This window comes from Leucoraja erinacea, chromosome 30 (assembly GCF_028641065.1).
Source record: "Leucoraja erinacea ecotype New England chromosome 30, Leri_hhj_1, whole genome shotgun sequence".
Taxonomy (NCBI): Eukaryota; Metazoa; Chordata; class Chondrichthyes; order Rajiformes; family Rajidae; genus Leucoraja; species Leucoraja erinaceus.
This window is the reverse complement of record NC_073406.1, coordinates 24,913,261-24,939,293: the sequence shown is the minus strand read 5'-3', so window position 1 is coordinate 24,939,293 and position 26,033 is coordinate 24,913,261. Positions and strand designations below refer to the sequence as shown.

At 44.7% G+C, this 26,033-nt stretch overlaps 1 protein-coding gene across 1 annotated transcript in view; it reads left to right on the top strand.

Moving 5' to 3' along the window:
• Nucleotides 1-26,033, top strand: part of mmel1 (membrane metallo-endopeptidase-like 1) — a 121,047-nt gene that overhangs the window by 52,150 nt on the left and 42,864 nt on the right. The window contains exons 8-12 of the mRNA XM_055659689.1: nucleotides 2,126-2,191; nucleotides 5,910-6,044; nucleotides 9,295-9,378; nucleotides 10,770-10,906; nucleotides 13,104-13,197. Of these exons, the coding sequence (XP_055515664.1) occupies nucleotides 2,126-2,191; nucleotides 5,910-6,044; nucleotides 9,295-9,378; nucleotides 10,770-10,906; nucleotides 13,104-13,197 (516 nt within the window). The remainder of the gene's footprint in view (nucleotides 1-2,125; nucleotides 2,192-5,909; nucleotides 6,045-9,294; nucleotides 9,379-10,769; nucleotides 10,907-13,103; nucleotides 13,198-26,033) is intronic.

Sequence of the window (26,033 nt, the reverse complement as noted above, 5' to 3'; positions counted from 1 at the left end):
TGATCCTGGGGCTTTGAGGCTGAGAGCAACTGATCTCCGCGAGTAAAGCTGTTAAACACACACATGAAAGTTGTATTTGACGTCAAAATAGGTCATAAAGCTGAGCGAGAACAAAGAATGCAGTATGTATTGACCTTTTAGATAGCAGTTTCTGGGAAAACTTTGTCAGTAAAAGTTGATTGGTCTATGAGTAAATAAGAACTTTGTTATATTTCAAACTGTAAGGTTGAACATCTCACTGCTAAAACGTTTTATAAGTTGCAACTCTATTAACACCATATGGAGGTGTTTTAAACATGAAACAATGTGTTGAGGTTGGGAAAAGAGAAGAGTTTCCCGATGGACACCGATAAACCCAGAAGTGGATCCAAAGGCTTGGATAGAGTGGGTGTAGAGAGGATGGTTCCATTAGTAGCAGAGTGTAGGACTACAGGTCATAGCCTCAGAATTAAGGACGTACTTTTAGGAAGGAGATGAGGAGGAATTTCTTTGGTCAGAAGGTAGTGAATCTGTGGAATTCTGCGCCTCAGAAAGTTGGTGGATTTATGGGAGAAGTGTGGGGAGGGGGGAGAAGTGGGGGGGGAGAAGTGGGGGGGAGAAAGGGGGGGGAGAGAAGAGGGGGGGGAAGAAGAGAAAGGGGGGGGAGAAGGGGGGGGGGGAGAAAGGGGGGGGGGAGAAAGGGGGGGAGAGAAAGGGGGGGGGGAGAAAGAGGGGGGGGAGAGGAAGGGGGGGGGGAGAGAAGGGGGGGGGAGGAGAGGGGGGGGAGAGAGAAGGGGGGGAGAGGGGGGGGAGAGAAGGGGGGGGGGAGAGAGAAGGGGGGGGAGAGAGAAGGGGGGGGGGGGAGGGGGAGAGGGGGGGGGGGGGAAGGGGGGGGGGGGGAGAGGGGGGGGAGGGGGGGGGGGGAGAGGGAGGGGGGGGGGGGGGGAGGGAGAGGGGGAGGGGGGGGGGGAGGGGGGGGGGGGAGGGAGGGGGGGGGGGGGGGAGGAGGGGAGAGGGGGAGGGGGAGAGAGAGGGGGGGGGAGAGGGGGGGAGAGGAGAGAGGGGGAGAGAGAGGAGAGAGGGGGGGGGGGGGGGGGGGGGGGGGAGAAGGGGGGGGAGGAAGGGGGGGGGAGAGAAGGGGAGGGGGGGAGAGGGGGGGGAGAAGGGGAAGGGGGGGAGATGTCCAGGAGGAAGTCCACAAGCTGGTTGGTGAGAGGATGGTTCAGTTGCCAACTAACAGCTGGGAAGAAACTGTTGCTGAATCTGGAGGTGTGCATTCTCACTCTTCTTTACCTTTTGCCTGATGGGAGAGGTGAGCAGAGGGAGTGACCAGGGTAAGACTGGTCCTTGATCATGCTGGCAGTCTTGCTGTATAGACTGAGTCAGTGGAAGGGAGGCTGGTTTGCGTGATGGTCTGGGCTACGTTCACTGCAATTTCTTGCGGTCTTAGATGGAGCTGTTCCCAAACCAGGTTGTGATGAATCTGAATAAGATGCTTACTTTGATCTATAGAAGTCGGTAAGGTTGTTGGAGCCAAGCCAAAGTTAGAAACATAGAAAATAGGTGCACGGATAGGCCATTCGGCCCTTCGAGCTAGCACCGCCATTCAATATGATCATGGCTGATCATCCAGAATCAGTAACCCTTTCCTGCTTCTTCCCCATATCCCTTGATTCCGTTAGCAATCATGCCGTGCCTTCTAAAGATGTGGGTGTGCTTTCTTTTGGTTTTCATATGGTCTGCAAACCTGTAGATTGAGTTGGGTTGGTATTTGGCTGCACAGTCATGAGTGTATAAAAAGTATAGTAGGGGCGGAGAAAGCATCTGTGAGGGGCGCCATTGTTGAGAATGAACATAGCGGATGATTTGTCAGAAAGTCGAGGACCCAGTTGCAGAGGGGACAGTTGACTCCAAGTTCCAGGAGTTCCAGGAGCTTGTCATCACTGAGCATGGAACTGGGAATACAAATGCCCAAACGTTACACAGATGACTGAAGAATCTCTTGTCATTTTGGAACAACTTGCGTTGTATATTCTCCTTGAGTTGTGGTGAAGCACCAATAATAGATATAAATTAGTTTGTTGAATCAACATTCATTTGATGTTCTTCCAGCTTTTGATTAATGCACTGCCTGTTGCTCTTACAGATTGATCAACCCAGCCTGGGGATGCCCTCCAGGGATTATTACTTCAGGGATGGTAACTACAAGAGGGTGAGCACTGAGACCATCAACGCAGAAAATATCATAGATTCTCAGAGTACTTTATGTCGGCACGTTGGTCCAGCGGTAGAGTTGTTGCCTTACAGTCAGAGACCCGGGTTCGATCCTGACTGCGGGTACTGTCTGTACAGAGTTTGTACGTTCTCCTCATGACCTGCTTGAGTTTTCTCCAGGTCATAGTCAGAGTGATACAGTGCTGAAAAAGGCCCAACTTGCCCAAAACATGTCCCAGCTACACTGGTCCCACCTGCCTGCGTTTGGTCCACATCCCTCCAAACTTGTCCTATCCATGTACCTGTCTAACTGCTTCTTAAACAATGGGCTAGTCCCAGCCACAACTATACCTCTGGCAGCTTGTTCCATACACCCACCACCCTTTGTGTAAAAAATTACCCTTCAGATTCTTATTAAATCTTTTCCCCTTCACCTTGAACCTATGTTCTCTGGTCCTCAATTCCCCTACTCTGGGCAAGAGATTCTGTGCATCTACCCGATCTATTCCTCTCATGATTTTATACACCTCTATAAGATCATCCCTCATCCTCCTGTGCTCCAAGGATTAGAGACCCAGCCTACTCAACCTCTCCCTATAGCTCACACCCTCGAGTTCTGGCAACATCCTCATAAATATCCCGGCACATTTGCTCTTCTAATTCCCGTTGACTATTCGGGGGTCTGTAGTGCACCCCCAACAAGGTGATCATCCCTTTCTTGTTCCTCAGCTCCACCCATATAGCCTCGCTAGATGAACCGTCCGTAATGTCACCTCTGAACAATGCCGTGACATCCTCTTTAACCATCAATGCAACCCCCCCCCCTCCTCTTTTTCCCTCGCCCCTTGTCTCCCCTGACGCTCCTGTACCCTGGAACATTGAGCTGCCAGTCCTGCCCCTCCCATAACCAGGTTTCAGTCATGGCTACAACGTCCCAGTCGCTCGTACCTATCCATGCCCTCAGCTTATCTGCCTTAACCGTCAGGCCCCTTGCATTAAAATACGTGCAGTTTAAACCAACCCTCCTTCCTCGCTCTTCAACTTTCACCTGCCTATTCTGTCCACTAACATTTCCCACACCACCCTCCATACCAACTTCTAGTCTCTCATGTGCCCCTGGCCTGCACGAGATCCCACCTCCCTGCCAATCTAGTTTAAACCCTCCCGTGTAACATTAGCAAACCTGCCGCCAGGATGTTGGTCCCCCCAGTTAAGGTGCAACCCGTCCCTTTTGTATAGGTCACCTGTGTCCCAGAAGAGATCTCAATGATCCAGATATCAAAATCCCTGCCCCCTGCACCAACTCCTCAGCCACAAATTAATTTCCCCTATTTTCCGGTTGTTACCTTTACTTGCACGAGGTACTGGAAGAAAACCAGAGAAGGTTTCCTCCCACACTCCAAAGACGTACAGGTCTATAGGTTAATTGGCTTCGGTAAAGATTGTAAATTGCTCCTAATGTGTGTAGGATATTGTTGGTGTGAGGGGATCGTTATTTAGTGCGAATAGTCTCGGTGGGCCGAAGCGCCTGATTCCACGCTATATCTCTGAACTAAATTAAGTTAATCTAAACTTTCTCATTTCAATTATTCATGAGTTAGCCAGTGTCTGTGTTTTGTTCTAAGGCAGACTTACAATCCCTGTTAAACAAGTTTAATGGTGAGCTGTTCTGCAATACGATATTCACATATAATAGTTTGCTGATATTATCTCCACAATAAAATAAATGAAGTCATTTAACAGCAACATGTAACCCTGTGAATTGTTGGCAAGGTGAGAAAGGAGTCTGGATTACTTGAAAACAAGAATTATTTACTCACCAGACAGAACATATTTAATGAATCCCAATGAACTGCCGCAAACAGAATGTGCAACAGTTATATACGATGAACAAAATATAGTGGATGGAAAATATTGATATTATTTGTAATAGGCACAGAATCAATTATGATCATTTATAGCAATGTAATTCCCAGGAGTGGTTCAAGAACAGATTGCACAAACGTTTAGTTTAGTTTACAGATACAGCATGGAAACAGGTCCTTCGGCCCGTCGAGTCCACGCCGATACACTAGCACTATCCGACACACATTTTTTAAACGATCTTTATCGAAACTAATTAACCTACAAACCTGTACATCTTTGGAGTGTGGGAGGAAACCGAAAGAAGGTACAAACTCCGTACAGGCAGCCAGCATCCGTAGTCAGGTTCATAGTCTCTGGTGCTGTAATGCCCCTGTCCCACTTAGTAAACCTGAACAGAAACCTCTGGAGACTTTGCGCCCCACCCAAGGTTTCCGTGCGGTTCCTGGAGGTTCCCGGAGGTTTTTGTCAGTCTCCCTACCTGCTTCCACTACCTGCAACCTCCGGCAACCACCTGCAACCTCCGGGAACCACACGGAAACCTTGGGTGGGGAGCAAAGTCTCCAGAGGTTTCTGTTCAGGTTTCCTAAGTGGGACAGGGGCATAAGGCAGCAACTCTACCGCTACGCATGCCATTCCGTCCTCTTTTTATATTGGCTGAAAAAAGTGGCAAAAACCCTGGACTGAATTAGTGTACAATAACGTGGATTGTGTGTGGAGTGTCCAATGTCTTTATGTGTTGTTCATTTTGGGTATACCTACTGTTGTTGCACAGCAGTGAAGCGGAATGTTCACTTTATAGTCTGTGGGACCTTCACCAAGCTAACAAAGGCCATTCAATTAAGCAAGGAGCTAAATCCCAGTGTGCAGGACAGCAGGGAAATTGATATCTAACTAAACTAGTTATTTAGAACATGGTAGCTGAGCTTCTAGAAGGTTGTGGAGTTTAGGTGGAAGGGAAAACTCTTAGTTGGCATTTCATCTACTTTGTTTAGTTGAATAGTTTACAGTTTGATATTTAATACATTCACATAAATATTAACATTTAATGCTGATGAAGTAGAAACCAACTGCTGGGACCACATGCTGGGATTCAGGAAGACATGTAATTGATGGTGCTGTCATTAGTTGTATGTTGCTATTGGACATGTGCCCAATTTCCCAATATCGAATGCTACGGTATGAATCAGGAACACAGAAGTCGTGGGTTCAAGTCCCTCCATGGCAAATTGTAAAACTGAATTCAAAACATCTGTTAATTTTGGACTGGCACCAAAAATTGTGCATAAAAATGTCATTAAACCAGAATGGTCCAGTAACGTGCCAACTCTATCTTGTCAGACTAAGTTGTGCCTCAAGTTCCACACTTTAAATATCCTCGGGCACTGCTATTGAGTAATAAGTACCAGTTTACCCCACATCCCAAGTAAATGGATTGTTGGTGCAGACTGTAAGGAGTTTGCTGGGCAATGCTTTACACTTGTAGCCCAACATTCTGTAAGGCACCACCCGGCGTGGCTTCAATGGCCGCGGGACAATCGCCATCGCCAGCCGGGGGCTTTGACTTTGACTCTGACATCGGGGGGGGGGGGGGGGGGAGGCAGTGGAGAGATAAGTTTTTTTTGGCCTTCCATCACAGCTATGTGATGGATGTTTATGTAAAATGTAATTATGTTGTGTCTGGGGTCTATTTGTGTGTAATGTATGGCTGCAGAAACGGCATTTCGTTTGGACCTCTAGGGGTCCAAATGACAATTAAATTGACTCTTGACTCTCTTGACTCTTGGCATTGTGTGGTTGTATCCACTGTACAGATTAATCTAACAATTGAAAGATGATCCATTTTATTGAAGGTACGTGAAGCCTATTTGCAGTTTATGATTGGAGTTGCAAAGATGATCAGAGAAGACAGAAACATGACAAAAAATGACTCCTTTGTCGAAGACGAAATGATGAAAGTGCTGGAGCTTGAAATTGAAATGGCAAATGTAAGTATTTGGCTGAATCTTCTGTATTCTTTACCCGGAATTAGTCTGAACTAAAACACAACTCATAACTGTGTTTAAGAAATGAACTACGTTGCTCCATGTTTCCCTGAACACAGTCCAGTCCTTCACTGCCCTCTGCCAAAGGTGGCTAATTAGTTTACCCTGCTGCATTTTCACCCCACATTAAAAGGGAGCTGTTAACAACTGCTTGCTCTATTGAGCATCAACAACCGTCTCATCACCCGTAAATCCATCTGGAACTGTACCCTCCTTGTCTCGGAGACGAAGCCAAAAATGTAATTTTGAGCAGTAAATAAACATTTCAGAAAACAGAATACAGGTGCACAACCTTTTATCCGAAGATCCAAATAACGAAAACCTCCGAATAGCGACATTTTTTCAGTCCTTGAAAAAAGGTCCTTGAAAACGTTCACCGAGGGCGGCCCGCAGAGGTGACAGAGGAACCTCCGGTCGGTCCTCGAAGAAAGGGGAACTAAATCCCCATCCATAAAAGAGAAGGTGAGGGTATATTGCGCGGGAGGTTTAATAATTGACAATATGCTGCTGTCTGCCCGCTGAGTTAAAAAAGTTCCCACGGTAGACTCACGATACACAGTGTATCGTGAGTCTTGCGTGGGAACTTTTTTAACTCAGCGGGCAGGGAGCTGCAGATTGTCGCTCCCTTCAGTTTCACCCCACCTACACCCCTCTGCTTCCCGGCCATGTGTGTGACCCCTTCCCTCCCCTCTCCAGCTCCCCGCCCATTGCACCGGCGTGGGGGCTTTGCACTGTCTTCACGTCGGCAATGCCAGTCACCGGAGACGTCAGGACCAACGGGACACCGACCCCCAGGCCCACTGCAAGCACGGAGATCCCAGAGACCCACAGCCAGCAGCAGCCCAGCCCCGTTCCAACTCCAGAGGAAAACTGCAAACTAGCGGGAGACATCGGGACCACCAGAAGCCGCTCCCCGGTGGGCCGCTACGGCGACAAGTGGCAGTTCGCCCACAGCCCGAGCTGCGCCCCCTCATCGGGACACCGACCCCCAGGCCCACTGCAAGCACGGAGATCCCAGATCAGCAACTCCAGCCCAGCCCCGCTCCAACTCCAGAGGGGCAGAAACTGATGGTGCGCAAGGTGCGTCTTGTTCTTGAGGTCGCGCAGCTCGGGCTGTGGGCGAACTGCCACTTGTCGCCGTAGCGGCCCATCGGGGAGCGGATTCCTCTGGAGTTGGGGGTGGGGGGGAGGGGGAGGGGGGTATTGTGCTGTTTGATCGCCCCCTGCTATCCCAGGGACAGGGAGACAGGACGTTCACTGAGGGCGGCCCGCAGAGGTGACAGCGGAACCTCCGGTCGGTCCTCGACGAAAGGGGAACTAAATCCCCATTCATAAAAGAGAAGGTGAGGGTATATTGACGTGGGAGAGTAGGAATCCCAAGACAAAGTTGAGTGAGCGTTCACCGAGGGTGGCCTGCAGAGGTGACAGCGGAACCTCGGGTCGGTCCTGGAAGAAAGGGGAACTAAAAAGAGAAGTGGAGGGTATATTGCGCGGGAGGGTATATCGCCTACCTGGAAGAAACCAGACATTTTTTCCAGGATGTCGTCTGCACACCAAAGCTCACGTTTGGCGCCTCTGCTGCACACCGATATAAGAGTGTGAAAATGTCGCCTTAGGCCGCCTAAGGGCATGTAGCCCCGCTAGGGTGACATGAGTGCGGGAGGTGATTCAATGCTGCGGTCACATTTACAAATTCAGGAATTCATTCAACACACTGCATTTCATACAGACATTTATTCTGCAAGAAAAAAACTACACTGAAGACTCAAACTCGCGACCGAGGAACTGCCGGGATCAAGGCGCAAACTCGCGACCTTGCGGATATGAGCCGGGCATTCTACCACTGAGCCAGCCATTAAAATCTACGCTAAAAAAATTCCATTCCGAAGACCGACAAATTCCAAATTACGAAAAGTGTCTGGTCCCAAGGCTGTCGGATAAAAGGTTGTGCACCTGTATATCAAAAAAAGGTAAATTGCATTAAAAACATGGAATGACTGTCTCAAGACAGTGAGATGCAATTTGATTAGACATCAAATGCTGGAGTCAGTTTCCCACACATTAATATACTGTATAATGGAACTGCATCATTGTTTCCCTATTGTTTATGAACCTAAGTAAATATTTGTTATAATGGACCTTGGAGGGAGGTGGTGAATTGTCTACTATAATAGGGTAAGGGGTTATCAGTAATACATCGCACCACCACCACCCCCTGTACCCCCGTTACCATCTACCCATTATCCCTTCATCTGCTTCTATATTTTGCTTTTAATCTGATTGCATTATTTGCAACCTTCTGTCCTCTCTACTTCTCACCTCCAGCCTGGGTTACACTCTCTACTTGTTCTATTCCCCACCTGACTCACCTGCCAGTCGATCGCTCCTTACCTGGGCCACCTATTACCTGCCAGGTCTTTCCCCACCTACTTCCCCTCACCCCTGTTGGCCAGCTGTCTCCATCACTCTCAAGAAAGGTCCAAACCAGAAACATTGTCTGACCATTTCCCTCCTGGCCTGTTAAGTTTCTCAAGTAGTCTGTTTTTCACTCAGGATTTCAGCTTTGGCAGTGTCTTGTCTCGCAAGAAATTTGATGGGTGGTTTCACTGCCATGCCCCAAAGTTGGTCATTTCTCTCAGTCTGTCCATGGATTTATTTTGTACATTTGGTTTGAATGACTTTGGATGCGAAATGGGCCAAATTATTATTAACCCTTTTAATCAGAAATGGGAGACATAAGGTAACAACCAGACCCTCCATTTAGACATAGAGTCATGCAGCATGGAAACAAGGCCCTTCGGCCCAACTTGCCCATGCCAACCAAGATGCCCCATCTACACCAGTCTCACCTACCTTGGTTTAGCCCATATCCATGTAAACCTATCCTATTTGGCCCATATCTCCAACCTCTCCTATCCATGTACCTGTCTAAATGTATTTTTTAAATGTTGTTGAGAAAGTTTGGTGATGATGTGAAGTGCTGAAGTGATGGGCTGGAGAGGAGTCATTGGTGTTTGCCACAGATCCCCAATATAGGAGGGTTGAAACCTGTGGCGAAAACAGCAATCGGTGGCCTTGCCATGCATTCAATTCAAGCAAGCAGAAACTGTAATTGTGAGAGTGAAGTACATTGTATGTACAGATACAATTCAGGTGTCTTCCAGCAAACTGTTCATATTCCCTGTGACAATAGGCAACCGCAGAGGGGAGGCATGACGTTACACAGATGTACAACAAAATGACGCTTGCTCAGCTTCAAACAAAGTTTGACCTCCAAGTATGTCATTCTTCTTGCTGCTATTGTCAGTCATTGCTTTTTGTAAATAAACAAGTTCTGGTGCTAACACCACATTTGACCTAATGCTGAGCAGATGTCTCCTTTAATTGTTGGCAGTGTTTGGATTGCTTCCTTGTCTCTGTAAACATTTTGTGCATCTATATTATCCATCTGTAGATAGCTCTCTGTGTTGATATAATGCACTATAACTCTTCAATAGTTTAGTTTAGAGATACTGGCCCTTCAGCCTCCCGACTCCACGCCGATCCCCGCAAATTAACACTACCCTACACACACTCGGGACAATTTTACATTTATACCAAGCCAATTCACCTACAAACCTGTACGACTTTGGATAAAACCCACACAGGTCACAGGGAGAACTCCATACAGGCAGCACCTGTAGTCAGGATCGAACCCGGGTCTCTGCCGCTGTAAGCGCTGTAAGATAGCAACTCTACCGCCACACCACAGTGACGCTGGTAAGTTCAGGCAGTTTCAGGGTCTAGGTAGATTTCCCAGAACTGTCTATAATTCAACAACTCCTTAATGTCAGAAAGTCTGTTGGCTAATCTCAAACGTTGCATTAATAGTTTAATTAGCTGCAGATTACAACTGTTCATTTTTTAAATATTAATTAGAATTAGTGAATTAGTACACGTCTATACTATGGATTCAAAACACGCAGGACCACTGGAGTTACCAGAACACAGAATGGCAGACCAGGAATTTCAACCTGCATGATAGCGCAGCGGTAGAGTTACTGCCTTACAGTGCCAGAGGCCCGGGTTCGATCCTGACTACAGGATGCTGTCTGCTTGTACGTTCTCCCTGTGACTCCGTGGGGTTTTTCCAGGTACTCTGGTTTCCTCCCACATTCCAAAGACATACAGGTTTATAGGTTATTTAGCTTTGGTAAAATTATAAAAGAGTCTCTCGTGTGTAGGAGTGTGGGATAGTGCTAGTGGAGGGGATCGTTGGTCGGCATGGACTCGGTGAGCCGAAGGGTCTGTTTATGTGCTGTATCTTTAAACTAAAGTAAGCTAACATAATACTTTGAGTTACCAAAGATGCCATAAAAATCCAGGCATTTATTTTATTTTCTAAGAATTGTGAGTAAGCTCATTTTATTTGTGTTTCATAGCGCTGCTGCCTCTTGGCTTATGCCAATTTTGCCCGTAGCATTTGAACCAGTTTGGGCATTTTAATAGCCAGTTTCCTCTATGGTGTTCTTAACAAGTTAAATCAAGGACAACGTCTTTTTTAGAAACGGTGTGTCTGAGAGCATGTCTGGATGCTGGTGGAATAGTGGGGGTAGTTATATCCCCACTGGGGATAGCTTCCACTGATAATAATGATAAGGGCTGATTATCCTCTTTGATGTGCCTCAGGGATTTAACTGGATGCAGTTCATTCAGGGGATCATGTCAAGTGTCCACGTTGAAGTTCACCCAGAAGAAGAAATTGTGGTCTATGGCACTGAATATCTTCAGAAACTTAAGTACATCCTCCCCAAATATTCCAAGAGGTAAAATCATTGGGGTTTTAAAATGTGCTTGTGCTGCATGTTTGCTTTTATATTTTAGGTGAGAGATTCCCAATGCCCTGGTTCTCTAAAATGGCCTCGAACATTCATAATGGTGCATTCTCCAGCTAAGAAAGAAAACCATTTGAACCAGGAGCATTTTATTTACAGACCAAATTAAATAGGTTGATAAGAGACTACTGTTTTCATACTAGCAAGTCAATCTCACCTTCTCTTTAAAGTCATCTGGTTTCCATTTGGATTTCGAGGCACCATCAACAAAGGGGCTGCTGCAAATTTGCCAGAATTCTCCCATTGTCAGCTCGTCCAGAATTTACAGGGTTAGCTGAAGGGAACGTCATTGACACTAGGGAGGCCAGGACAGGAGAGCACTTTGCGTACCTGAGGTAGGTGCTTATTGGATGCATCAACACCCAAACTATTATACAAGTGGAGAGTTGGCCAAACTCCCTGCCCAGCAGGCACATTATTTGGCAAATATATAGGAAGGGACTGCAGATTACATCGAAGATGGACATAAAATGCTGGAGAAGGAATGGGTGACTGAAGAAGTGTCTCGACCCGAAGCGTCACCCATTCCTTCTATCCAGAGATGCTGCCTTTCGCGCGGAGTTACTCCGACATTTTGTGGCTAAATTCAGGAGATGCTCCCTCAAAGTTTGTGAAGTTGACGGCAAAAAAAGGAGATCTCTTTCTCTTCTCACATCTGCTTATTATTTGGAAATTGAATATCTTATTGGTTTGACATGAATCAATAAATAATTGATATTAAACACACTACAAATGCATTACTTTTATATTTTACATTAATATTGAGGAGACTAATTGGTTGCCGGATTTGATCAAATATTTCATCCTTCCATGTAATATTCTCAAAGGGTAAGAGAAATAAAAAGGACTCCAAGGAATGATAAGGAGGAATACTCCAGAAAATGGGCAATCAAAACCAATCTTGGAAGTAATGGATCAAATGTTATCTACACAGGCATATCTGTATAGATACGATATTGGTCAATACCTATAGTTTGTGCTGCATACCAGAGTTGTATAGAACACAGAAACGTGGCTTTGGGCAATGTCCAAGCCGAACAAGTTGGCTAATCAAGCTAGTCCCACTTGCCCATGCTTGGTCCATATCTCTCTGAAGAAGAGTCCCAAACTGAAATGGCACCTATCCATGTTCTCCAAGTGCTGTCTGACAAATTTATTTCCTCCAGCACTTTGGGCCTTTTTTCCCCTCCAAACCTTTCCCATCCATGTACCTGTCCAAGTGTAGTTTAAATGTTGTAACAGTAGCTGCCTCAACTACCTCCTCTGGCAGCTGGTTCCATGTCCTCTATTGTTTGACTCCCCTATCCTGGGGAAAAGACTGAGGCTATTCACCTTATTTATGCTCCACGTGGTTTCATAATTTTCTGTAAGGTCACCAGCAGACTCCTACACTCCATGATAATAAGATCTAGCCTATCTTGCCTCCCCTCAAACATTACAGATTCAGTAACTTCCTCATAAAGCTATTCTACATCCTCTCCAGTTTAATAAAATCCTCCCTGTAGCAGGGTGACCAGAACTGTACACAGTACTCTAAATGTAGCCTTTACGAATGTCTTGTATAGGTGTACCTAACCTCCCAACTCCTGTACTCAATACGCTGTCTAATGAAGCCAAGGGTGCCAAACACTGCCTGCACCCCCCTTGCTTCATTCATGGCACTGTACACCTGTACCCCTAGCTCTCTCTAGTTCTACCTCACTCCCCAGGGTCCTACCGTTTACCCTTCAAGTCCTGCCCAGAGTTGTCTTGCCAAAATGCAACACCTCACATTAATCTGAATTAAACCTGCCCTGCCCAGTAGGCTTGAAGATTGGATAGTTCCATCAGTTCAATAGAGGAAGTTGGGAAGAACTCGGCCAGTCAAGAGAAATATCTTGAAATGTTATCTGGTTTCTCTTTCCACAGATGCTGCAGACTGGCTGAGATCTTCCAGCATTTCTGTTTAGGGTATGATTAGCTTTTGCGTTTCAAGGCCAAACCTCCATAGCAATTCCTCATGAAGATGTCTGGAAAAAGGACAAACGGGAAGAAGTTTAAACAGCCATTATTTTCAATGCTGTTTTAAGTCTTTTCTATGCTTGATGTCTATGAGTGAAACTCACAAATTTTACTCTGATGTTTACAGCACTCTTCAGAACTATCTGGTCTGGCGGCTGGTTATAGATCGTGTTAGCAACTTGAGCAGGCGATTTAAGGATGCCCGGGCAAACTACCGCAAGGTACTAAATTGTTCCAGATTTTCATTTGTGTTTTATTTGGTTTACTGGTTATTCGTTTATCAATATGGCACTGAAGGTCATATTTCTTATTCTTCACACCTCGTCTTTTTTTACAGCTGTTATAACTGATAATCACGTACATCTTGTACATAAGTTCTTGAGTCCACAGACTGCCAATGAAATGTGATCATGACAGAAGCAACTGTGCCAGAATCTGACTCAATAATATTCATCATTGTCAACTCCGCCACAGTTTGCAGGATTAGCAGAGGGGAAGATCATTCTCGCTGGGCCTGCTGGGCCAAGCCCACTGGCCTGATCCCTGCAAGGACTCCGACACTGTGTGCATTCTTCTGGTGTGTTTGGGAATCAGGCTGAACCTTGGCAATAGATACAGTGTTTCATATCCCAGGAGATATTGTATCATCTCTATAGCTTTCAGGCTGTCAAGTTTGGCTTTATGTTTTGATTAAAGATGAGAGGACAAGGAGAAAGAGATAGAAAAGAGATGTACTTGTACAAAGAGACAGGTTTATTTCATTTTTCCTTAAGACGTAAAAGAAAGCTATTCTGCCCGCTGTGTCTATGCTAGCTCTGTGCTATTCCACCAATCTAATTCCCTATTTATTCCCCTATAGCCTGTTCTCCCTCTCATGGCTTTGAACTTTGATTTTGGTGGCAAAAAACAGGAAAGCAGACTATTATCTAAATGGTGGCCGATTGGGAAAGGGGGAGATGCAGCGAGACCTGGGTGTCATGGTACACCAGTCATTGAAGGTAGGCATGCAGGTGCAGCAGGCAGTAAAGAAAGCGAATGGTATGTTAGCTTTCATTGCAAAAGGATTTGAGTATAGGAGCAGAGAGGTTCTACTGCAGTTGTACAGGGTCTTGGTGAGACCACACCTGGAGTATTGCGTACAGTTTTGGTCTCCAAATCTGAGGAAGGACATTATTGCCAAAGAGGGAGTGCAGAGACGGTTCACCAGACTGATTCCTGGGATGTCAGGACTGTCTTATGAAGAAAGACTGGATAGACTTGGTTTATACTCTCTAGAATTTAGGAGATTGAGAGGGGATCTTATAGAAACTTACAAAATTCTTAAGGGGTTGGACAGGCTAGATGCAGGAAGATTGTTCCCGATGTTAGGGAAGTCCAGGACAAGGGGTCACAGCTTAAGGATAAAGGGGAAATCCTTTAAAACCGAGATGAGAAGAACTTTTTTCACGCAGAGAGTGGTGAATCTCTGGAACTCTCTGCCACAGAGGGTAGTTGAGGCCAGTTCATTGGCTATATTTAAGAGGGAGTTAGATGTGGCCCTTGTGGCTAAGGGGATCAGGGGGTATGGAGAGAAGGCAGTTACGGGATACTGAGTTGGATGATCAGCCATGATCATATTGAATGGCGGTGCAGGCTCGAAGGGCCGAATGGCCTACTCCTGCACCTAATTTCTATGTTTCTATGTTTCTATGAACTCTTCTGATCACCCTTCTACACAAGGGGTAATATACAACTGCCAATTAATCTAGCAATCAGCACGTCTTTGAAATTTAAAATAAAGATATCCAGAGCGGTTACAGAATGAGAAGCAGAGGTTTTATGGCACTGATAATAGTTTAATGTTTAGTTTAGTGTAGAGATACAGCATGGAAAAAGGCATGGCAAGCGCTGAAAGACCGCAACTATATCGCCGTGTGGGTCAATGGGTTTATTTAAAATTTCATATTGAAATATATATACATGACACAGGAGGCAATTTAAGGGCCTGGGTCACAAGCATGCGACTGCATGCGGCGAGTGCGATCTAACGTGGTCGCTTGAGCCGTACGGCCTCGCGGGGTCGGTCCCACTTTGATCGCCGGAGCCGTATGGAGTTGTGCGGGGCTGGTCCCGACATCGCGCGGGGCTCCGAAAAACTGACACTGTCCAAAAATTCCGCGCGGCAACGGCCTGTCGGCCCGCAGCCGCATTGAGGCCGTACGCAGCGCCTCGACGGGCGTACGCTGCGTCTTGATGCCGTACACAGCGTCTTGACCGCATACGCCTAGCGAGTGGCGTTGCACGTTGCCATCACCGTGCGACGTCCACATTCAGTCGGCTTGCCTCCCTGCCCAGCTGATTGGTGAGTATGATGTCAGGACCAGCCCCGCACAACTCCAGACGCCTCCGCGGTTGGAAGTGGGACCGGCCCCACGAGGCCGTACGCCTCAAGCCACCACGTTTGGTCGCACTTTAGTCCTTCATTACTAAAACTATGCTGAATTTTTCGCATGACACCAGTTTTAACTTATCGTCTTTTATTGTCCTACTATTCAAATATTTATCCAATATTCCTTTAAAAATTAATCATGAATTATTAATTCATAAATGGATAATTTATGCAGATTATAATGAGGGGACTTGAGAGGTCAAGCACTTGGTTCACCTATTTTTGTATCGTTGGCGAATTTGGGAACTGCTCAGTGTTCCTTCCACCAGGAGTTACTGTGTTGAAAGAAACTGCGAGAGGTTTCGAATGCAGACAAGAATGAGGGCAATCTAAAGGGTAGAGGTCAGCGGGGTTGTAAACAACATATAGAATGGAGCAAAGCAAAGGGACATTGCAGGAAGAAAGGGGGAGATTTTTCACAGGATAACTGACAGCAAAGCTCAGCAACATTTGCTCACAGTTTAAACAAAGATGTACTCACTGCAGCCCTTACAAAGTGGCCATCTGTTATTTTTCAACAATTATAATAATTAGAGCATTTCCACAGAGCACAAAATGTGGTGCTGGTTTTAATCCTCGAATGTTCAACATTTACCATGTGGTTCCATTTAATGTTAACCACCTCTCCACCACATACTTAATTATTTCTTCAAAATAAGAAGACTTGTGTAATTATGAATGATTTGCTTTTACATTCTGGCTTTTCTCTATCATCACTAGGTTTCTATGCCTGCTCAGTGGCTTCCCAGTATCCTGGAATCAGTTTGTTTAAACATGTGTGGCCTCTCTCCTGTACTGCAGCTGTACCTTTGTGAAGTTTGTGCTGATTGGATGTCTATGTGGGGGTTTGAGTGCAGAGATGGAGAATGTGGATCTTTAAATTAATCATTACACCTCCCGGTTTAGACTAAAGGGCCTGTCCCACCAGCGTGCGATTGCATGCGTCTAGCGTGACCAAACGTGGTGGCTTGAGGCGTACGGCCTCGCGGGGCCGGTCCCAATTCGAACCGCGGAGGCGTATGGAGTTGTGCGGGGCTGGTCCCAACATCATACTCACCAATCAGCTGGGCAGGAGGCGGGCCGACTGAAGTTGGACGTCGCACGGAGTCGGGTGGTGAGGTCATTACGCAACGGTTCGCTGGGCGGTGACGTCATCGCGCAACGCCATGCGCTAGGCGTACATAGAAACATAGAACATAGAAATTAGGTGCAGGAGTAGGCCATTCGGCCCTTCGAGCCTGCACCGCCATTCAATATGATCATCCAAACTCAGTATCCCGCACCTGCCTTCTCTCCATACCCCCTGATCCCCTTAGCCACAAGGGCCACATCTAACTCCCTCTTAAATATAGCCAATGAACTGGCCTCAAATACCCTCTGTGGCAGAGAATTCCAGAGATTCACCACTCTCTGTGTGAAAAAAGTTCTTCTCATCTCGGTTTTAAAGGATTTCCCCCTTATCCTTAAGCTGTGACCCCTTGTTCTGGACTTCCCCAACATCGGGAACAATCTTCCTGCATCTAGCCTGTCCAACCCCTTAAGAATTTTGTAAGTTTCCATAAGATCCCCTCTCAGTCTCCTAAACGCACGACATCAAGACGCTGCATACGCCCGTCGAGGTGCTGCATACGGCCTCAATGCGGCTGCGGGCCGACAAGCCATTGTCGTGCGGGATTTTCGGACAGTGCAAGATTTTTGGAGCCCCGTGCGATGTCGGGACCACACAACTCCATACAACTCCGCACAACTCCATACGCCTCCGCCGATCGAAGTGGGACCAGCCCTGCGAGGCCGTACGCCTCAAGTGACCATGTTTGGTGACGTATGCTATCGCATGCTGGTGGGACAGGCCCTTCACTCTTTCACTTTCCCAGTGTCGAGTGGCAAGAACACAAATGTATGCAGCATATACCTGGCCTAGGCACATCACAAGATCTGTCTTGACCAGACCACAATGACTACATTGCCACACTTCCATATGATCACTGACAATGCAGGAAGCATTTCTGCATCTGCAGAGAGAGAGATCAAGTGAAGACTTCCCTTTAATGCCACCTGACCCGTGGAGTGTTTGCAGTATTTTAGAATGTAGAACAGTACAGCACAGGTACAGGAGCAATGTTACAACATTTTGAGATTTTAAAAAATCAAGTCTGCAATTTATCTCGTCAGATAAAGCATAAAAAGAAGTTTAATTTGACACCTAATTCACTTTCATATCTTTAGTATTAAAAAAGTTATGGCCATTTTCATACTCGGAAATTAGCATCTTGTTCCCTATTGCTTTTCCATTGACTTAAAACAAAAGCTGTGATCAAGGATGGTCAAAAGCCCATAACTTTCTTAAAAATTAAGAGAACTGAATGAAATGTTCAGTTATTATAGATTGAAGCATTCTGAAACAAATATAAAACATCTTACTTGTATGACCTGAAATTAAAGCATATAATTAGTTAATTGCCTAATTGTAGCTAATTACAAAATTGACCGTTGTGACGGAAATAGTAATAAACACCCAGACTGTCTTGAAAATTCAAAAATGTGATATTCTCAAGATCAGAACTTTAATATTATTGTATTATATGCTGCAAGTCCGTAACAGATAGGTAAATAAATTACAATTTCTAACAATAGACCAAGTCTTCATGGAGAAGATCAGTTGCTAGCTGGTACATTGGCATGTCATAATCAGTAACATCATCATATTCCTCAGATTGTAACCAATAAGCAACTCTGTACACCTTGTTTTTCCTCAACTTTCCTATTTTGGCATTGTAAACTACAAGTTTTTGCTCTTCAAACCACGCATGACATACCTTTCTGCCCATTACTTTCCCATTAAAAATGCCCTGTAGATCATCACATTTGGAGTCAAATTCAGATAATCTCTGCATATGCTGTCTAAATCAGTCTCTTTTACTGGGCAATTGGATTGACAATTTTGCATTTCTTCTTCGGAGCCATCTGTTTAAAATGTAAAGGAATAAAAACACTGAACAGCATTAACAGAAACAAGTTATTATTTGCAGTTTTAGAAAAAAGGTAGAAATGATAAAGTTAAACACTAAAACAAATAGTAAATACCCAACAAAAAATTCATATTCATCAGTTTCTTCAAATCAATTAAATTCATCTAATCAATTACTAGATCTAAACATCTACCCATTTCTTAAGAAAAGGATATATTTTTTAAATAGCCTAAGCATCCAATTAACAAACTCATCCCATTCACACAAGTATTCAAAATATAACATGATTTTTAAATCTCACTTTCATGAATTTATATGCCAGATGGAAGGAATTTAATGTTTAATTCCCATAAATTAATCTAGAAACATCCACTCTCAATATAATCAAAATTATTATTTTGTTGCACAATATCCCTGTTGTGGATATTTAGTATAAAAATATTGACTATGGATAGACAATAACACAAAATATAGACGATTTAGATCCTCTTACGATATGATCGTCCAAAAAAATGAGGATTTAAATCATCTTGCGAGTGGGTGTTTCTGGAATGCGACCGATTGGAACGTTGCCGTTGCCGTGAATTTTAACCCCATATCGGCAGGAAAGACACTGCCAAATCGTATAGGGCCCAAATAAAATTTTCGCAACGTAAAATTTGATTAAAGCCACCCCAAGAAGCAAGATTATATGTAAAATACATGATTTACCCTGTTTTGTCCTGATATTACGATCCGTCACGTTGAAGGCGTTGAGGGCGTTCGAAGTCGCCTTTTACTTTAATCCAACTATTAAATTGTCCAGCGATTTATTTATTTTTATTTTTTTATTTTTAAACGGGGATGGAAGTCCGATCAATTTTCCTTCATCGACTAGCAGCCCGAGGAAATCCCTCTACGACAAGCGATACAAACCTGCATTTTAATTCCACCCCCCCCAAAGGTGCCAAAGTCGCGCACACAGCCCGTGGCAGATCTGCAGAGCCGCTGAAGGTAGGTTTTGTAACATCGCTAGGTACAGCCCCCCTGTTTGTGCTGAACATGATGCCAAGACCAACTCTTATCTGCCGGTATATAATCCATATCCCCCTATTCCCTATCTGCTTCCATCACCACCCTGCTAGTGCGTTCCAGGCACCCACCACCCTCTGAGTAAATAAATATTTCCCCACACATCTCCATTAAACTTTGCCCCACGCACCTTGAAGCCACGCCTTCTAGTATTTAATGTTTCCATCCTGTAAAAAAGATTCACACTGTCTACCCTCTCTCTGCCTCTATTCATTTATAATATTTCTATCAGGTCTCCCACAACTTCTGGCGTTCCAGAGAAAACAATCCAAAACTGTCCAATCTCTCATTGTAGCTAATATCCTCTAATCCAGGCATCATTCAGGTAAACCTCCTGTATTCCCTTTCCAAAGCCTTCCCGTAATGGAGTGACTAGAACTCAAGAGTCAGGAGTTAATGTGTTCAACTGTCATATATACCAAAAATGGAACAATTCTATGCTTTCTTGCAGCAACATAACAGCAGGCAATACTCCAAATGTTCTCCATTTACTTCAGGTTGCCGGCATCTGTAGATTTTTATGATTATATTTTATTCTGTAAGATCACCTTCTCAATGCCTGCTTTCCAGAGCACAATATCTATCTTTCCTTATAACATGAAACGTGAACTATTAGCCATCTAACTCACCTGTGCTGAAACTAGACAGTGACTCAAGAAGCAAGTGTTTCATTGTCAGAAGCATCGAGAATGGAACAAGGGAATCCGTACTTGCTACAGCTTTGCAGGTACATCCAAGCAACAACATAATAAATATATGATAATTAATGATGCAATCTTATCAGTATTACTAGCTAATCAGACCATGATACAGTAGTGCAAATCAAAGCACACAGTGTATGATGCAGAGTCCATAGAAACTCCTTGTTGAGCTCACACTATGGTTAGGGTTGTGCAGTGTGGTTCAACCTGATGTTTAGTTTTGTTCAGTTTATTATTGTCACATGTACTGAGGTACAGTGAAAAGCTTTTGGCTGCATTTCCATCCAGTCAAAGAAAAGACTGGTGATACAATCAAGTGGTGGTAGACAAAAGTGCTGGAGAAACTCAGCGGGTGCAGCAGCATCTATGGAGCGAAGGAAATAGGTAACATTTGAAGAAGTCTGAAGAAGGGTTTCGGCACGAAACGTTGCCTATTTCCTTCGCTCCATAGATGCCTGCTGCACCCGCTGAGTTTCTCCAGCACTTTTGTCTACCTTCGATTTGCCAGCATCTGCAGTTCCTTCTGTCATCAAGTGGTGTACAGACAAAGGATAAAGGGTTCAACATTTAGTGCAAGATATACCATAGGATGGGTAGATGTTGTTTCTGAAGCAGGAGGGCACGGTTCTTGGGCTCCTGTACCACTTTCCTGATGATAGACACAAAATGCTGGAGTAACTCAACAGGACAGGCAGCATCTCTGGATAGAGGGAAGGGGTGGCGTTTCGGGTAGAGACCCTTCTGGTAGCAGTGAGTGGAGTGTGTGGCCAAGTGCTTTGATGATATTAGCAGTCTTTTTGAGGCAGTGTTTCCTGTCAACCCTTTTGATGGTGGGGAGATCAACGTTCAACCCAGAGGAATATACAGATTCTTCACCTCCATCACTGCTTTGGTTATATAATTCAGCATTATTGTGATGTAACTTCACCCATGGCTTTTGCAATTTTCCATTTGTAAAGTGCATTTTCTATTCCCTCTTTATATATATATATATATATATATATATATATATATATATATATATATATATATATATATATACATATATATATATATATTAGTCTAAGTGGGACCCGTTGGGTCCCATGTTCACACGGGAGGGCTGGTCCCCCGACTCAATATTCCAACTCTCCACAAATTCCAATATTGGTGGCCAGTGGGGGGGGCTTTCTGGAGTGCTGGTATGGGTTCTTGGAGTGGCAGCTCAGTCCCTCAAGCCTGATCTGCTGGCAGCTCACTCACAGCTGGTGGGCTGGCAGTTGACTCATGACTATTCCTTGAAATTCCTTTTCAAGCAGGGTGCGAGGCCATCAAATTCAAGTGCAGTTTCCAACCATTTCAAGCTGGGTGCAAGGCCATCAAATTCAAGTGCAGTTTCATACCACTTCAAGCAGGATCCAAGGCCACCAAATTCAAGTGCAGTTTCATACCACTTTGAGCAGGGTGCAAGGCCACCAAATTCAGTGCAGTTTCATACCACTTCAAGCAGGATGTAAGGCCGCCAAATTCAAGTGCAGTTTCATTCCATTTAACCATATAACCATATAACAATTACAGCACGGAAACAGGCCATCTCGGCCCTACAAGTCCATGCCGAACAAATTTTTTTTCCCCTTAGTCCCACCTGCCTGCACTCGTACCATAACCCTCCATTCCCTTCTCATCCATATGCCTATCCAATTTATTTTTAAATGATACCAATGAACCTGCTTCCACCACTTCCACTGGGAGCTCATTCCACACCGCCACCACTCTCTGCGTAAAGAAGTTCCCCCTCATATTATCCCTAAACTTCTGTCCCTTAATTCTGAAGTCATGTCCTCTTGTTTGAATCTTCCCTATTCTCAAAGGGAAAAGCTTGTCCACATCAACTCTGTCTATCCCTCTCATCATTTTAAAGACCTCTATCAGGTCCCCCCTTAACCTTCTGCGCTCCAGAGAATAAAGACCTAACTTATTCAACCTATCTCTGTAACTTAGTTGTTGAAACCCAGGCAACATTCTAGTAAATCTCCTCTGTACTCTCTCTATTTTGTTAACATCCTTCCTATAATTGGGCGACCAAAATTGTACACCATACTCCAGATTTGGTCTCACCAATGCCTTGTACAATTTTAACATTACATCCCAGCTTCTATACTCAATGCTCTGATTTATAAAGGCTAGCATACCAAAAGCTTTCTTTACCACCCTATCTATATGAGATTCCACCTTCAAGGAACTATGCACGGTTATACCCAGATCCCTCTGTTCAACTATATTCTTCAATTCCCTACCATTTACCATGTACGTCCTATTTTGATTTGTCCTGCCAAGGTGTAGCACCTCACATTTATCAGCATTAAACTCCATCTGCCATCTTTCAGCCCATTTTTCCAAATGGCCTAAATCACTCTGTAGACTTTGGAAATCCTCTTCATTATCCACAACACCCCCTATCTTGGTATCATCTGCATACTTACTAATCCAATTTACCACACCTTCATCCAGATCATTGATGTACATGACAAACAACAAAGGACCCAACACAGATCCCTGAGGCACCCCACTAGTCACCTGCCTCCAACCCGATAAACAGCCATCCACCATTACCCTCTGGCTTCTCCCATTCAGCCACTGTTGAATCCATCTTGCTATTCCTGCATTTATACCCAACAGTTGAACCTTCTTAACCAACCTTCCATGAGGAACCTTGTCAAAGGCCTTACTAAAGTCCATATAGACAACATCCACTGCTTTACCCTCGTCAATTTCCCTAGTAACCTCTTCAAAAAATTCAAGAAGATTAGTCAAACATGACCTTCCAGGCACAAATCCATGTTGACTGTTCCTAATCAGACCCTGTTTATCTAGATGCTTATATATATTGTCTCTAAGTATCTTTTCCATTAATTTGCCCACCACTGAAGTCAAACTAACAGGTCTATAATTGCTAGGTTTACTCTTAGAACCCTTTTTAAACAATGGAACAACATGCGCAGTACGCCAATCCTCGGGGACTATTCCCGTTTCTAATGACATTTGAAATATTTCTGTCATAGCCCCGGCTATTTCTACACTAACTTCCCTCAATGTCCTAGGGAATATCCTGTCAGGACCTGGAGACTTATCCACTTTTATATTTTTCAAAAGTGTCAGTACTTTTTTTACTTTGAACCTCATAGTATCCATAGCTACTCTACTAGTTTCCCTTACCTCACATAATTCAATATCCTTCTCCTTGGTGAATACAAGCAGGGTGCAAGGCCACCAAATTTAAATGCAGCTTCATACCATTTCATGCAGGGTGAAACCACCGTAAAACCACACAAAACACCAAACTCACAGTTCAGTAGACATTCAGTGTGTTCAGTTGATTCACTGCTCAGACAGTCGTAACCTCTCCCTCCCCCATCATGCAGAGACTGAGCCACACCCACACTTCCGGGTTTGATAACCCCCCCCCCCCCCCCCCCCCCAACGGAAAAGGTGTGGCTTTCATGGCGTGATTGACAGGAGAGTGATACTCAAAAAATTTTAAACACTAATAACACTTTTATTTTTCATTGATGGGAAGAATTCTCTGCATCTGCTCAGCGGAGGGGGACTGAATAAGATGGCCAAAAATCACAGCCGTAAGTGGTAGCGTTTTATCTAAAATCAATACACAGTGCAAAGAGGAAGTAAATGCATTTGCAGTAGTGCCTTTCAAGCCAAAGCACCCAAGCCACCATTTGCAGTATGCAGTGCCTTTCAACTTCAAGCCAAAGCTCCCAAACCACCATTTGCAGTAAGTAATGACTTTCAACCAAAGCACCCAAGCCACCATTTGCAGTAAGTAGTGCTTTTCAATTTCAAGCCAAAGCTCCCAAGCCACCATGTGCAATAAGTAGTGTCTTTCAACTTCAAACCAAAGCTCCGAAGCCACCATTTGCAGTATGTAGTGCCTTTCAACTTCAAGCCAAAGCTCCCAAGCCACCATTTGCAGTAAGTAGTGCCTTTCAACTTCAAGCCAAAGCTCCCAAGCCACCATTTGCAGTAAGTATTGCCTTTCAACTTGAAGCCAAAGCACCCAAGCCACCATTTGCAGTAAGTAGTGCCTTTTAACTTCAAACCAAAGCACCCAAGCCACAATTTGCAGTAAGTAGTGCCTTTCAACTTCAAGCCAAAGCTCCCAAGCCACCATTTGCAGTAAGTAGTGCCTTTCAACTTCAAGCCAAAGCTCCCAAGCCACCATTTGCAGTAAGTAGTGCCTTTGAACCTCATGCCACCATTTGCAGTAAGTAGTGCCTTTGAACTTCAAGCCAAAGCACCCAAGCCACGATTTGCAGTAAGTAGTGCCTTTCAACTTCGAGCCAAAGCACCCGACACGATTTGCAGCAAGTAGTGCCTTTCAACTTCCAACCAAAGCTCCCAAGCCACCATTTGCAGTAAGTAGTACCTTTCAACTTCAAGTCAAAGCACCCATATAACCATATAACCATATAACAATTACAGCATGGAAACAGGCCATCTCGGCCCTACAAGTCCGTGCCGAACAACTTTTTTCCCTTAGTCCCACCTGCCTGCACTCATACCATAACCCTCCATTCCTTCTCATCCATATGCCTATCCAATTTATTTTTAAATGATACCAACGAACCTGCCACCACCACTTCCACTGAAAGCTCATTCCACACCGCTACCACTCTCTGAGTAAAGAAGTTCCCCCTCATGTTACCCCTAAACTTCTGTCCCTTAATTCTGAAGTCATGTCCTCTTGTTTGAATCTTCCCTATTCTCAAAGGGAAAAGCTTGTCCACATCAACTCTGTCTATCCCTCTCATCATTTTAAAGACCTCTATCAAGTCCCCCCTTAACCTTCTGCGCTCCAGAGAATAAAGACCTAACTTATTCAACCTATCTCTGTAACTTAGTTGTTGAAATCCAGGCAACATTCTAGTAAATCTCCTCTGTACTCTCTCTATTTTGTTGACATCCTTCCTATAATTGGGCGACCAAAATTGTACACCATACTCCAGATTTGGTCTCACCAATGCCTTGTACATTTTAACATTACATCCCAGCTTCTATACTCAATGCTCTGATTTATAAAGGCTAGCATACCAAAAGCTTTCTTTACCACCCTATCTATATGAGATTCCACCTTCAAGGAACTATGCACGGTTATTCCCAGATCTGTTCAACTGTATTCTTCAATTCCCTACCATTTACCATGTACGTCCTATTTTGATTTGTCCTGCCAAGGTGTAGCACCTCACATTTATCAGCATTAAACTCCATCTGCCATCTTTCAGCCCATTTTTCCAAATGGCCTAAATCACTCTGTAGACTTTGGAAATCCTCTTCATTATCCACAACACCCCCTATCTTGGTATCATCTGCATACTTACTAATCCAATTTACCACCCCTTCATCCAGATCATTGATGTACATGACAAACAACAAAGGACCCAACACAGATCCCTGAGGCACCCCACTAGTCACCTGCCTCCAACCCGACAAACAGCCATGCACCATTACCCTCTAGCTTCTTCCTTTCAGCCACTGTTGAATCCATCTTGCTATTCCTGCATTTGTACCCAACAGTTTCACCCAAGCCACCATTTGCAGTAAGTAGTGCATTTCAACTTCAAGCCAAAGCTCCCAAGCCAATTTGCAGTAAATAGTGCCTTTCAACTTCAAGCCAAAGCACAGCCACCATCTGCAGTAAGTAGTGCCTATCAACTTCAAGCCAAAGCACCCAAGCCACCATTTGCAGTAAGTAGTGCCTTTCAACTTCATGCCACCATTTGCAGTAAGTAGTGCCTTTCAACTTTAAGCCAAAGCACCCAAGCCACCATCTGCAGTAAGTAGTGCCTTTCAACTTCATGCCACCATTTGCAGTAAGTAGTGCCTTTCAACTTTAA